We start from the raw sequence: 14,783 nt of genomic DNA, 5'->3' as shown, positions 1-14,783 counted from the left end.
CAGAATACTGGAGTACCTTGAATAATATCACAATATTAAAGACAGAATACTGGAGTACCCTGAATAATATCACATTAACCTGTTAATCTGTAGACCGTTTTCGCCTAAAGGTACATGCCTAAGTAAATGGAAGATTGCTCCACTTCTGCAAGGTCAATTTGCATGTTCTTGGTATCTAGGAACATCTAGGGACCTGGGGGTATGTATTTCCAGTGTCAGAAATATTGTGTCTGTTACTAGGCTGAGTAAATTGTAATGAATAAATTAATTATGATTAATTATGATTTTGATGATGATGATCAAAAATTTTAAACATTTTCAAAAAATGCTCACTGAGCTCATTCACCACCTTATTGAGATCATGTGTACAAAAAATCTAAGCAAATGAACCGCGGGAAGATGATTAAACAGAAGGATTTGTAGATACAGTAATTAATGATAATCGACTTTAATTATAAATTCATATTTGACCTTGAACTTGACCTTGACCTTATTATGGCCAAATCATAGATCTATGGATAGGGGAAATGCTCCTCTTTCCAATGGCAGGGTTGAATCTGGATTTAGTCATTTCTTGCGGTTTTTACGATAATTAGCATTTTCAGATAAATTTGTATTTCCGATAAAACATATAAAACATCGGTAAAAATGAAAATATACACTTTGACTACTGTTTTTGATAGGGTTATGGTATTTACTCTTGGCTACAAAAAAATTATTTAAAAAACATTAACCTCTTAACATCCAAGGGCCCACATGTGGACGATTCTTTGCCGACCTCTAGTGGCTCGGGTGTGCATTTATTTTAATACAATATATATATATATATTAAGGCCCTATTTGTTGCCTGTCGATTGCCCTTTCAGGTGACAAAATCCGTTCAGCGGTTCTCGAGTTACATGCCGATATGTGAGGCTTGCCCCAAAGTATGCAAAAGTACACATTACCACCCCCGACTCCCGGGGCTCTAGCTCAGTCAATCATTTGGCGATCTCGAAAATCTTTGCACAGGGTTGTAGCCAATGAGTGTGGCTTTCCAATGATACCCCATGATATGATAATTGGGGATCTAATACGGTCTCTATTGATCGATTTATGATAAAGGGAAAAAAAGTCCCCTATAGGGGGACCTTAAGGCTTAACAGGAGTACCCTGAATAATATCACAATATTAACCACAGCATAATGCGGATCTGACTGTCTATTCTTCTGATAGCAGGTATTTAATCAAAGATCCCCGCTTTCTAGTGTTGCACAAGGACCAATCAGCATGGGTATGGGCGGGTTCATTTTCCATTGATGGGGATTTGATTGGCTGTTTACCTGTGGTCGCAGGATTAATAACGTTAACGTTAGTTCGGCCAGATAAACAATTAAAATATACTAATTAAAATGGTTGTACCTGTGAGATTTGTACTTTGTACTTTGTAGGTCTGCATTTTAAATGTAAGGAGTAAAAAGTATGTTTTTTTTCTCTGAAATGTAATGGAGTAAAAGTACAAAGTATACAAACCTAATAATACTGGAGTAAAGTACAAATCCCCCAAAACAGTACTTAAGTATTGTAACGAAGTACAATTACTCAAGTACTTTACACCCCTGCAAATACACATGAGCACACACAGACACACACATACCACTCATGCGGCAACCGCTAAAACAATCACTTTAAACAAAATGTCACTTTAAAAAATAGAATCTTTAAAAACACTTTAAAAGAAGGAGTTACTGTATAGTTTAGATACATTAAGAATCAACATTGTAAATTGTATATTGCATAGTAGTGTATATAAGAACCAGTTTCTCAGGAACCTAGCATGTCTTTTTTTTACCATGCATATCTTGTGTTTATCTATTTTATTTTTTCTATTACATTTTTTCTATGCCTATTTTATTCTATTTTATTATTGTATTTTGCACAATCAATGCGGGCATGACCACCCGCATTTCACTGTATGCCCTGGTATGTATGTGACAAATAAACCTCTTGATTCTTGATAGCTTTCTCTTTCTGCCACATCCAGGTAGTGTAGCCACTGTTCCTTTAACTTTGAACTTGCAAACTATGCTTCCAACTGTATTTCTAGGAACATTCAGTGCTTTTGCTTTCTTTTTGTATCCTTTTCCTTGTTTGTGCAAGGCAATTATCTCTTCTCTAAACCTTTCGGACAATTCTTTTGGCTTAGCCATAATTTCTAACATGCAATCAAACGTCACTCTCAACAAACCCCTAGCCAGTCCAAGTATTTATGTGTTCTATAAGCACACTTGAACTAATTGCCCTTGATTAGTTGCACCAGGTGTGCTTGAGACAGGGGGCTGAATAATCTTGAGACGGGGTTGAATAATCTTGAGACGGGGTTAAATAATCTTGAGACAGGGGGTTGAATAATTTTGAGACTGCAGTAGTGATTAAATGTAGCATTTTGTGTTGAATTTTGATACAAAATTTGATTTTCATTTAATTTAACTATTTAAACTGTTCTTGTCTACTTTGTTTATTGCAAACAGCTGACAATTTAAAATGTTTGCCAAAAAGCCCAATATGCAATGGGGGTTGAATAATTTTGATTGCAACTGTAGGTAATTCACCTAAAATACAAGGCCAACTTGGGCATTGACATTATTGTAAAGTGTTGCCAAGAGAGCTGATTACAGAAATGTTTACCCTAGTTATTGATTACAATAGGCAATGATGGAAATAAATTCAAATAAAATACTTGTCGTTAAACTATTTGAAAAATATCAGAGGATTCAGGTCATGGTCATGTGCGAAGTTTCATCCTAATTGGATCCCAACTGTAGGAGCTATGGCTGGTGCAGACAGAGACAGACGGAACCACTTCAGTGATAAGGCTCTTCAGCAATTGCGCACGTGTGTAACAAGTAAACAAGATGACTCAAATCATTGTTGTTGCTAAGAGAACCCCGTTTGTTGTACCGTTCTTTGTGTCAAGTGTCATGTTATGACTTGTGCCTCTAGTGTAGTCCCTGTGTGAACTGCAACAAATTATGCCCTTATTAAAGCTTTTTTTCAAACATAACAATGATACCATATGGAGCAACTTTGCAGCATCATGCAGACCAACTACAATATACTCCAGCAGGTTATACCGATACGTATTTGTTGTATTTTCAGCCTCAATTGCCGAATGAAAATCGAATATTAATGCACTGTAATGAATGGTTATGTAATCTAAAATGACCAATATTTTCAATCATCTAATGTTGATTACATACACCTATTGATTGCAAATCCCAAGATGGCTGTAAGATGCAGTGGAATAGTAAATGTATCAATTCTGTATTTTTGAGTGGTCTACTGCAAGTGCTTCAGTTCAAGTAACAGTATAGTCTCTGGAACCAAGCGACTGCTATACAGCAGTTCAAGTTAAAACATCAATCCCACTCAGTCGCTCTAACTTTATCTTTAAGCAGAGCCAATTAAGTGTCATACTGTAGTGATGGACTAATGCTTTCACCGCGTTAAGCTGCACAACAGAGGAAGCCCTCATATCCATGGGGTGTTATTTGGTTACACTGGTTTCTCCGAGCAACCTGTAATTTCTGAGCTGCCATCCGCGTCTGAGAAAAAAAAGTAGCTCACCAAACACTCAAATCCGCCAGACAACGCACACATTTTCATCCAATTCTCATCTTGGGGGTCGACCGCAACCTTTTCCAACCACACTAACAAGCGCTAGCTAACTCCCTCAGGCCTAACCCTCAAGTTGGTTCAAACTACCAGAGCTGTGGCCTCAGCCATGGATCTCAAGCACCAGCACCAGCAGCCCCAGCACTCAACCCACAGCCTTATCCCGTTAAACCGCATACACAGCCTCATGTGTCACGCCGTGAGCAGACATGTGAAACTGGGCCGATTTTCCGTTTCAAAGCGCAAGATTATTGTGAAGAAGTGGTGGAGAGGAGTGTAGGGTGGTGGGGGGTGGACGCATCTGTTTCCTGGTAAGTCTACGAGGGAGGGAGGGGGGAAAAGCCGAGTGGATACTCGGCATTAGTGGTTAACCAAGGGCTAATGAGGGAAAAAGAAAAACATTGGGCTCAGATGAAACCGTTTAGCGTTCAGTGGTGTATGATGTCCTTATTGCGTTTCAAGGAAAGATGGCCAAGGCTCGCGTAAAACCCCTCCAAGTGTAATTACCAAAGGGATGAGAGGAGGTGGAGGTTGGACCCGTTTCTAACCTGTGTGTGTGTGTGTGTGTCTTGGGGTAGCAGACTGACCCCTCTCTGAAGTACACAGATATGTTCTTAAGCATGTATTCCACTTCCACACCTTTGATACAGCAGCACACACACCAGTCTGGGGCAATCAATTGAACACGGCTCTGGTGTAGTCTTGGCACATAAAGCCTTATCGTCCTGCCCAGGGTTTAGGGTTTGGGCTCCGGGGGCTTTCATTCCTCTGATCGTCTCTCCTCTCATTCCGTCACAACCCCCACCCACAACCCCCCCCCCTCCTTACACAAAGCACTGGCATAAATCCTGGGAAATGAGAGCCTCCTGCCCCCTCTGTGCTACTCACTCACAGGTGTGTGATTCCCAGGTCAACCGACTATCAGAGTTACACTGCAAGTGTGTGTGAGAGAGAGAGAGAGAGAGAGAGAGAGAGAGAGAGAGAGAGAGAGAGAGAGAGAGAGAGAGAGAGAGAGAGAGAGAGAGAGAGAGAGGGGGAATGATGAGGCAGGGTGAGAGAAAGGAAACAGCAAGTTGGTGAGAGAGAGAGAGACAGAAAAAAGAACTGAAGTGGGAATGCAAGCCATGCTGAAACCATCCCAAGTCAAATCAGCACCATGTGTCCTCCAGAGCCTTATTATCCCATAAATGAACTTTATTGAGGCTACAAAGTGTTTTGGAACTCTGCAAAAACATTAAAGGGGCCTAGCCTGTGCCGGCCTAGGGCCAGGAGTAGTCTGATCCTCCTGGGACTAATGAAAAGAGAGGGGCCTCTGGCCCCGTGTTCACTGCCCCCAATGTAGCCCTCACAGGCTGGCTGGCTGGTCTGCTTGAGTAATGGCCTATTAGTGACAGAGATGTGGTTAGCAATCACAGAGGGGAAACAGAGATGGCAAAGACCTCTTGGACTAACCTGGCCTGTGGAATTAGCCAGGGAGGAGACGAGGAAGAGAGAGAGGAGAAAAAGGTGGAAAGGAAGGAAGGAAATAAAAGCGGGGTTTAAATGAAAGCAGATGGTAGGGGTGTGTGGGGGGGGTTGGGGCTTGACAATGGTAGAAATACAGCAGCCACAGGTCAGAACCAGAGGCAGTGGATCGGAGATCGAGGAGATAAGAGGAAGAAAGCAGGAGATAGAGATGAAGAAAATAGGGATGGAGAAAAAGAAAGCATGGGGAAGGGATCAGAACTGAAAGCTTTGACATGTGGAGCTTGGGCTGGCGGAGCCACGGCATCATGTGTAATAAAGTACAGCTCTCTGCGGAGGACAGGGGACAGGAGACAGGTTATATGGGTATAGGAGACTGCTGAGAGAGGTTAACAAACCACATGAAAGCTTTACCACTCACCCTTTTGAACAAGGGACATATGGGGAGGAACCTGTTCCAGTGTAACTAAACCCTGTGATCCGTGTGGGGATGATGATTTTTGGGAAGATCGTGTGTGTGTGTGTGTGAGCTGAACCGGGACGGGGGGGGGGACGGGGGGGGGGTGTTTAGGGAATGGCCCTGAGGAGTTATATGGTTCTGGTTATGGTGCTGGAAATGAGATTAAAGAGAAATCTCCCAACAGATTGAATTGTATTTGCCATAATTGCTGAGAACAGCTTATTCAGTGCAGCCCACAAATAACAGTGTCATAAAACCAAGGAAGAAAAGGGTGGGAGGGCGGCTGCCACTTGAAACCTGTGGGTTTTTCTTAAAGCAATCAAATCCAGGACAAGTCTTGTATCAATTACTGCAGTGTGTGTGTGTGTGTGTGTATATGCGTGCAGTATGTGCCGTATGGAGGGTAAGGTATGAAAGTTCTGGGTAAACTGGCTGCGGGCCTGCGGCTATATTGATCCATCAATGAACCGATGGAAAATTTACGGAAGATATTAACCATCCGCTTGTTTAATTTTTCTTAATTAGAACGTAACGTAAATCATGTTTGCAGAAACAACAGCTTTGCGGTTTCCAAAGTTTCACCCACTCTGAACTTTTCTGTCAAAACGGGACACAAATCTCACGGAGACGGACACGGCGTCAACCCCGTTGAATAAACGGATATTCCTCATTGAATATGAATTCAAAACAGACGTAGATGGACAGACAACGGATCAACGTAGCCACGGCCTTGTTCTTAGCTCATAGAAGCAGGGTTGTGCTCAAGAAAACAAACAAAATAACAATTGAACCACATTTGACTTAAGGTCCTTTACTCCTGTGCATGGCCTGAATCCATTTCCTTTTCAAGATTGTAGAGATGGTCTCCATCTTCAGGGATTCTGCTGTGCTCACGGTCCCCTTTACAAAGAGCTTTAATGAAAAATAAATCTTGTAAACAGGAAAGAGCAACGGACAATTCAATAGAGGCAAACGCTCCAAGATAAACGTAAGCGCTGCGTGCCAAGGAGGCCCTCCCTCTCATTCCTGGCTTGATTGTACGTACTGTAAAGTGAAACCATATGATCTATGAAGTTCCCACTTACAGAGGGAGAAGGCCTATGTAAGCAACACGCTTAACGGGTTAAAGCCATTTTAAACCAATACGGCATATATTTAAAGGGGAACTCTTATAAATGGCCTTTTTCAGTGTTTAGCATTGTTTCCTAGCTATGTGGACTTATATTAATATGATCTATGTCTCTAATTCTCATATTGGCGCATTCTTCCAATTCTCCTCTCACAATATTCACCCTCACTGAACTGAGTCATCTGAAAATGTGCTGATTTGTGATGTCAGAGAGACTCCGCTGCATGTTGAGACTCACACACTCCACACAGTTACCATTGTGGTTGGAGCCCAGGCTCAAAACGGCTTAAGATCTTGAGGTAGAAAAATGCTGTTTTTGAGGACTTGATTAGAAATACAAAACAATGAATTAAAAAAAAAAGAAATTACAGAGGTGTTCCATAAACTCACAGGAATTGTGTAAAGGTGCCCAAATAGTGAAAGAAATAGTCAAATAGTTCCCCTTTAACTCTTTCATCACCATGCGTCGACTTAAATTAGGTTACAAATAACGAGGACTGAACAAAATGTAGTTTTTCTATGTTAGGCACTTTTATTGAAGTTTGCATCACTAATTTCACAAACAGAAATATATTTGCTAGAAAACACAACCCATTTCAACAGATTGGTATAGATTTTAAATAACTGGATTCATGTTGGAATTTCTAGTAATGGCAGAAAAAAAGCATTTAGGAGCATCCAAAATACAGAAAAATAAAGATATTTCCAATTAGGTTCATAATGCAAATTTCTAGAATACAAATGCCATACAATAATTGTCATTATTTTCAATAAATAGGTAATTGATGCCTATTGTGGTCAATAGAACATTTAGTCAATGTATCAAAACAATAATACATTTCACTTGGCAAAGCATGCTAGCTGAAAGACATTGTTGGAGTGCTTCACATGGTTAAGGTACGCTTTAAGAGTGGCCAATCCATATAAATAAAGGACCCGTTCCATTCTTACCAAATGGAGTTTCCTAAATGCTACCCTGAACAAGTGGTTTTGTGCCGTTCTACTCCAGACCTGCTGAATATCATTATAATCCTCACATAGTGTTTAGTAATCAAAGTAAGTACAAAGCCATGAAAAAATATATCAGTGTAAGAGACTCGCTCAACGATCACACCACCACTACAATGAACCATGACAAGTCAATAAGCGCTGGCTCAGGGGTCTGTAAGTCCTGTCCTCCAGAGACTGCACGCTGCATGCTTCCCTACCTCCCCTATTAAGAGGGGTTGGATTTAGCTCCAGGACACAAGTGGTGTCTTTAACCCTTTAAGCTCCACTGTACTGCGTACTGTACTCATGTCTAGCCCCGACATCATAACATTTTAAATCTGATGAAAGATTCTAACGGTTTCAGAGGATCTCATAGTGCCACACTAGCAGACTTGATTTGGACTAACATCTTGATTTGATGTAATTGACCATATTCACACGGCGGCCATTTTGCTCTTATGTCATGCTCAGGTTGGGATTCCTTTCCAGGGTGGGACATAAGAGCAAAATGGCCACCATGTGAAACAGTCAATGGCACTTGACAAAACGGCATCTTGCTCAGTGACGACATACCTTCTGTAAAATGAAACATTAGAATCAGCAGATAAAGAATGTGTGTATGATGTTGACTTGTGGTGCTGTTAAAAAAATGGTCTTACCCTTGAATCAGCTTAAGGGGAGATTTGAAAAGGGAAATTAAGTTGGGCGGAAACTTAAGAGGGGAGATGAAAACCGTGTGAAATACTGAAGATGTATCATCATTTAGATGTAATTTCTGCCAAACAATGTAGAGATGTCCTACTGTATATGTCTCTCTTATGTTTCAGTATATGAGCATTCATTACGCTTTTGACCTTCCTAAGCAGCATCTACATTGCATAACCAGATCCTAAGACACTAGATCAGTAATTAAGTGCCTTAGGGGTACATAAACTGAAAACATGCAGACATTTTGGCTCCGCAGAACAACATTTACCCACCCCTGAGCCAGACTTGACAAATATGAACTTGGCCTGCCAAGTCTCGCCACTAGAGGACACTCACATTCCAACAAAAAGGAGGACGCGCCACTGCAAACTGTAGGACACAGCAAAAAAGGATTTCTACGTCCACCCTCAATAGAGCTTTTTTTTCTTCTCTCATTCACCAAAACACTCCATGACTCAAATCCAGCATTAAACCGTTGGGGAGTTAAATTTTCACCATTACTGTGCGAGTGGTTAAAGAGATTGCTCACCCAAATCTACCCTTCTTGAGAATAGAAAAAGAAGAGGAAATGGTGCTATTGCTCTTAGTACTATAGAACTTATCTGCACCTTTGTAAACGAGGGCTATACCCTCAAATGGTTTCCAAGGCTCAAAGAAATGAATGAATTAACTAACTATTGTTCTTCCAGATCAAGGAGTAATTCTAAATGAAATGCCCCTTTAAGGCTTTGGAAGGCTTGCATTTGGATTGTAGTTAACACCATTGAACTATATAATAAGGTTTAACACATTAGTTTGGACCTAAGAGAAAAATGGTAAGTGTGCCCAATGCCCCAGAATGGGCGGAGTCCTGCTCCCAAACAGAAAAAAAAGGCCGCTTTAGTGTTAAGTGACTGAGGTGACCAGACCAGGTTAAATTCTACAATCCATTGTAGAACTCTGTAGTTAACGAAGACGCAAGACAGTCGATCAACGGATGGGAATGTGAAGAGTGGATCTTTACTTATATTAGTCCATGTAGTCATCCAGAAGTTTGCATTCACTCTAGGGGGATGCGCCAATGCGACTTTACCACTGTGTGTCCAAGGGAAGCAACAGTTGTGATTGGAGGATCAAGAAGAGAGGTCCAATCAGTCCTATTAGCCGATAGCCAGTACCAATCTGATCTATTGCTTTTACTGAACAGTCCACACTTAGACAATTAGTTTTATGGCTACTGGACAAAAGTGATTGAGATATAATCCCATTTTCCTCCATTAGAGAGATCTAACATCTCTTTTAACCCTTATTTTCTAGGTTACCCTTACATCACACTTGATATTTAGATTTGAGTATTTAGGTAACTACTACAGATTTTAACCTGGTATCAGACCTGTTTTAACCTGGTATCGGCCCTGTTTTAACCTGGTATCGGCCCTGTTTTAACCTGGTATCAGCCCTGTTTTAACCTGGTATCAGCCTGTTTTAACCTGGTATCGGTCTGATATAAGATACCAGTATCGGCACATCTCTAGTTCACTCCAATGTCAGCAATACCACAGGGCACATATCTAACAATGAAGAAATATCCTGCATAAAAGGTAGAAATATTCTGCATATTGGCAGTTGATCAAGTCAAAATGATTTTGAAATGAGCCATCATACATTCTTCTGGTCAGTTAGATACAGTAAACCTTTGATGGGTGAAATCTTTCCATGAATGGACATCTGTAGTGTTGTATACAACAGTTGCTGATGTAGCAATAACAAAAAGAACATCTACCCCTACAATGTACTGTTTACCCACTTCCACCCACAGCACTGAAACAAACATACAGCTAAACATATTCTAGCCTATTAACATGGATCCATTCTGAATGTACCACATACTGTACACGCGCACCACAGACACACATGGCACCCACAGGGGCCAGGGGAGGGGGGTCTGTAAGCAGGGGATGTGTGAATGGTGGATTTGAGTCAGCAGGTACGGTAGCATCGTGTTTGGCTTGGCGGATACTTTTAACACACAAACTCCTGTCTCATGCGGATGATCTGCAGTAAGGCGGCTTGGACGTCCTCATCCATGTGGCCCTGGGGACAGAGACGGACACAACAATGAGCTCCAGTTAATCCACTTGTCCAGTATTTCACAGTAGAAGGCTACAGGGAGCAACACGCTGGAGTGTCCTCGCCAGTTTCTGCTCTCGACACACGAGAAGCACCAGTTCAGGAAGCTGCTGTGGTTCTGAAAACAATGACCTCATCAAACACAGTCATCCAATCCACACTCCACTTGTGTTCCACTCGTGTTCCACTGTCAAACATCTATGCCCAAAGAGGAAGTAAACTATAAAATATATATTATATTATTGTTCCACTCCATTTTTTTTGTCTCTTTTATAAATAAGAACCAAAAATTAAGACGAGAAATGTTAAATCGTTGAATTTCACGGCATCTGTGCAGCTTTGTTTATTCACCGTGTCCATAGAAAACAACGATGAACGCAGCCATAAAGGTATGATTTCCTCACTCCGGAAAGATTCTCCGTTTTCCCTCCCGATAACTACATCACTGCATAACTCAAGACATTTTCAGATGAGCTTAATTTGAGTGTATTTGTGATACTATGCATGTATACACACCCAATTAAAAAGTAATAACCGCATTTTCTTTCAAACTAATTTGTTCATGGATGTCCGGATTTGGTAAAGATGTTGTCTCTCTTGGGCAGAGCTGTTTAAGAGGCTGTGCTGTACAGGTACAGGTGTAGGGACAGAGCTGTTTAGCAGGCTGTGCTACAGGTACAGGTCTAGGGACAGAGCTGTTTAAGAGGCTGTGCTACAGGTACAGGTGTAGGGACAGAGCTGTTTAGTAGGCTGTGCTACAGGTACAGGTGTAGGGACAGAGCTGTTTAGCAGGCTGTGCTACAGGTACAGGTGTAGGGACAGAGCTGTTTAAGAGGCTGTGCTACAGGTACAGGTGTAGGGACAGAGCTGTTTAGCAGGCTGTGCTACAGGTACAGGTGTAGGGACAGAGCTGTTTAACAGGCTGTGCTACAGGTACAGGTGTAGGGACAGAGCTGTTTAAGAGGCTGTGCTGTACAGGTACAGGTGTAGGGACAGAGCTGTTTAAGAGGCTGTGCTACAGGTACAGGTGTAGGGACAGAGCTGTTTAAGAGGCTGTGCTACAGGTACAGGTGTAGGGACAGAGCTGTTTAGCAGGCTGTGCTACAGGTACAGGTGTAGGGACAGAGCTGTTTAACAGGCTGTGCTACAGGTACAGGTGTAGGGACAGAGCTGTTTAAGAGGCTGTGCTACAGGTACAGGTGTAGGGACAGAGCTGTTTAAGAGGCTGTGCTACAGGTACAGGTGTAGGGACAGAGCTGTTTAAGAGGCTGTGCTACAGGTACAGGTGTAGGGACAGAGCTGTTTAAGAGGCTGTGCTACAGGTACAGGTGTAGGGACAGAGCTGTTTAGCAGGCTGTGCTACAGGTACAGGTGTAGGGACAGAGCTGTTTAAGAGGCTGTGCTACAGGTACAGGTGTAGGGACAGAGCTGTTTAAGAGGCTGTGCTACAGGTACAGGTGTAGGGACAGAGCTGTTTAAGAGGCTGTGCTACAGGTACAGGTGTAGGGTCAGAGCTGTTTAGCAGGCTGTACAGGACTAGGATTGACTAGTACAGCTGCGTCCAGCTGCATAAAACCTGGTTTTGAACACTGTTGTGTGAACAAAAAATATACGCATATACTCAGTATAATACTCTGCATGCTCACTGTGTCACCCACCCAACCCATTCCTTCCCAATTCACTGTCTATGGAGCAGCTTCAGTACTTTATAGCTAGTAAATCAAAAATAAATGCACCGTTTGCATCAGCTGACCTGGCGAACATTAGCATAACATTAGTGATGCACTTGTTATCAACTGTTGTGAATGACGATAGCTTTATTCACCACATGACCAACACCCACCTGTGCTGCACTGAGAAGATGAGTTCTGTAGATTGAAACCACCTCCCTGTGCTGCCTCTCAGCATCCTGACAGGAGACAGGAGAGAAAGGAGAGAGAGAAGAGAGAAAAGGGAGAGAGAGATGTTATACTTCAAGGCTCGATGAATGCAGGCCAGGCATAGCACTGACCTGGCAAGAGCTTCAAATGGCCTCATTCTGGCTCCACCTTATTACATATCTTCTGGCTCCACCTTATTACATATCTTCTGGCTCCACCTTATTACATATCTTCTGGCTCCACCTTATTACATATCTTCTGGCTCCACCTTATTACATATCTTCATTCTGGCTCCACCTTATTACATATCTTCTGGCTCCACCTTATTACATATCTTCATTCTGGCTCCACCTTATTACATATCTTCTGGCTCCACCTTATTACATATCTTCTGGCTCCACCTTATTACATATCTTCTGGCTCCACCTTATTACATATCTTCTGGCTCCACCTTATTACATATCTTCTGGCTCCACCTTATTACATATCTTCATTCTGGCTCCACCTTATTACATATCTTCTGGCTCCACCTTATTACATATCTTCATTCTGGCTCCACCTTATTACATATCTTCATTCTGGCTCCACCTTATTACATATATTCTGGCTCCACCTTATTACATATCGTTTCCGTTAGCCGGTAATTACCGGTATTTGACCGGCAAAATCTGTTTAAGTCCGACATATTTAATATCTCCGGTCTTAATGTCCGGTGAAAATAATTCCCTGAGTCTAAGCACAATTTGATTATTTGAATTGTATTAAAATAGGCTAAAATTAAATAGCCTATGCGATGAACGAAACGATCATTACATTTGTTTCCTTGTTGCTTCTAATAATGACAACGACGTCGTCAGCGAGAGCTTAGTGCTGGGTGTGCGAGTGCATGTGAAGCTGCAGAGCCAGAGAGGCAACAGCACAATGCAGTATTCCAGCAGTACTCCAATTCAGCCATTTTCAGCCAATGTTGGGTGGGGGGCGCTGCTGTGCGGTTCCCAGAAAAGAGCCAATAACAGCTAAATCAGCTTCTCTGCAGCGCCATACTCTTTGCAAATAAGTCGTTGCGAGGTGGAGAGAGTCGTCACGCAAACCACGATAATGTTGCCGTCTCTCTGCTTTCTCAGTTCTTCGCTTGATATAATTAATACAAATGTCCAATATAACGGAATTCGTTAGCTCATAAAAATGTGATTATAACAGACTGCTGTTTAGTGTCGGACCGACTGCCCACAGATACGCGGTCTATTTTATTTCAAGTCAGCAGCAGCACGGAGTATCGAGGGACTTATTTTATTTGGAATATATTAATTAATGACTGTATACGCAAAAGTAGCCTAGTTTTAAGTAATAATATTATAAATCTACATGCCTTGAGGATGACATTCTTTATATAGCCTGCCTATCAATTGTTTTAAAACTCAATAAACTATGACCGGAATTAATCTCATTTGTCCGGTAGATTGAAATCTTGCAGGTCACGGAGACCGGCAACAATTTTTTCTAACGGAAAGTCCACCTTATTACATATCTTCATTCTGGCTCCACCTTATTACATATCTTCTGGCTCCACCTTATTACATATCTTCATTCTGGCTCCACCTTATTACATATCTTACAGCTATGCCTCAAACTCCAGGCAAAATAGATGGTGTCCATATTTTTCCTGATCACTGGCAATATCTCATAAAGAAAGGGCAGTGAGGGCTATCTTTCAATGTGTACCAAGCAGGGCATTCCACTCTGAGCTTGAGTGATGACCTTTGCTTTCTTTTCATCTGAAACTTGGCAAGGTCCACCTATGGTTTCCGTACCAAACCATTCATTTGCGACATTCTACAATATACAAGTAAAGGGATAGGTGGCTGCTGAATACATCACGCTCAACACTCAGCCACATGTACACATGTACATGTACTGTACTTCTGGCTCTTAATACTTATACCAGTAACATCACCATTGTTACAGACCGACCACTCGGCCAGTAGAAAAAGTGTTTCTGGAGATTCACATGTGTGGAAATCAGTACTAGTAGGCACAATCTATAGACCGCCAGAACACAGTGGCTTCTATGACACACTTGATGGGTGTTTAGCTGAGGTGGAGGGCGTAGAAAAGATTCTTATTGGGGAGTGGAACACGGATATGCTACGTAAAGCAGCACCCGTCTTCAAGGCCTTCAGTAGGTTTTGTGATCTGCACGGCCTCAGCCAGCTAATCACCCAACCCACAAGGGTATGTGATTCAACACAAACCACCATTGACCTCATTCTGACCTCTGACAAGTCCATGATCTCCAACAAAGGGGTGATAGCATGCGGGTTAAGTGATCATCATATGATTTTCTGTACCCGCAAAAAGCTAAAACAAAAGGCAGGCGGTCACAAAACAG

General features: G+C 42.0%; 1 protein-coding gene across 6 annotated transcripts in view; it reads right to left on the bottom strand.

The window, feature by feature from the left end:
• Positions 1 to 7,238: 7,238 nt before the first annotated feature.
• Positions 7,239 to 14,783, bottom strand: part of uacab (uveal autoantigen with coiled-coil domains and ankyrin repeats b) — a 124,567-nt gene continuing 117,022 nt past the window's right edge. For all 6 annotated transcript variants that reach the window (XM_084337615.1, XM_084337616.1, XM_084337617.1 and 3 more), the window contains 2 exons: positions 12,358 to 12,423; positions 7,239 to 10,478 (listed from right to left, as the gene is read on the bottom strand). In XM_084337615.1, the coding sequence (XP_084193741.1) occupies positions 10,407 to 10,478; positions 12,358 to 12,423 (138 nt within the window). In that variant the 3' untranslated portion in view covers positions 7,239 to 10,406. The remainder of the gene's footprint in view (positions 10,479 to 12,357; positions 12,424 to 14,783) is intronic.

The sequence above is a fragment of the Notolepis coatsorum genome (genome assembly GCF_963971535.1).
Source record: "Notolepis coatsorum genome assembly, chromosome: 20".
NCBI classification, from domain to species: Eukaryota; Metazoa; Chordata; class Actinopteri; order Aulopiformes; family Paralepididae; genus Notolepis; species Notolepis coatsorum.
This window is presented reverse-complemented; position numbering and strand designations above follow the sequence as displayed.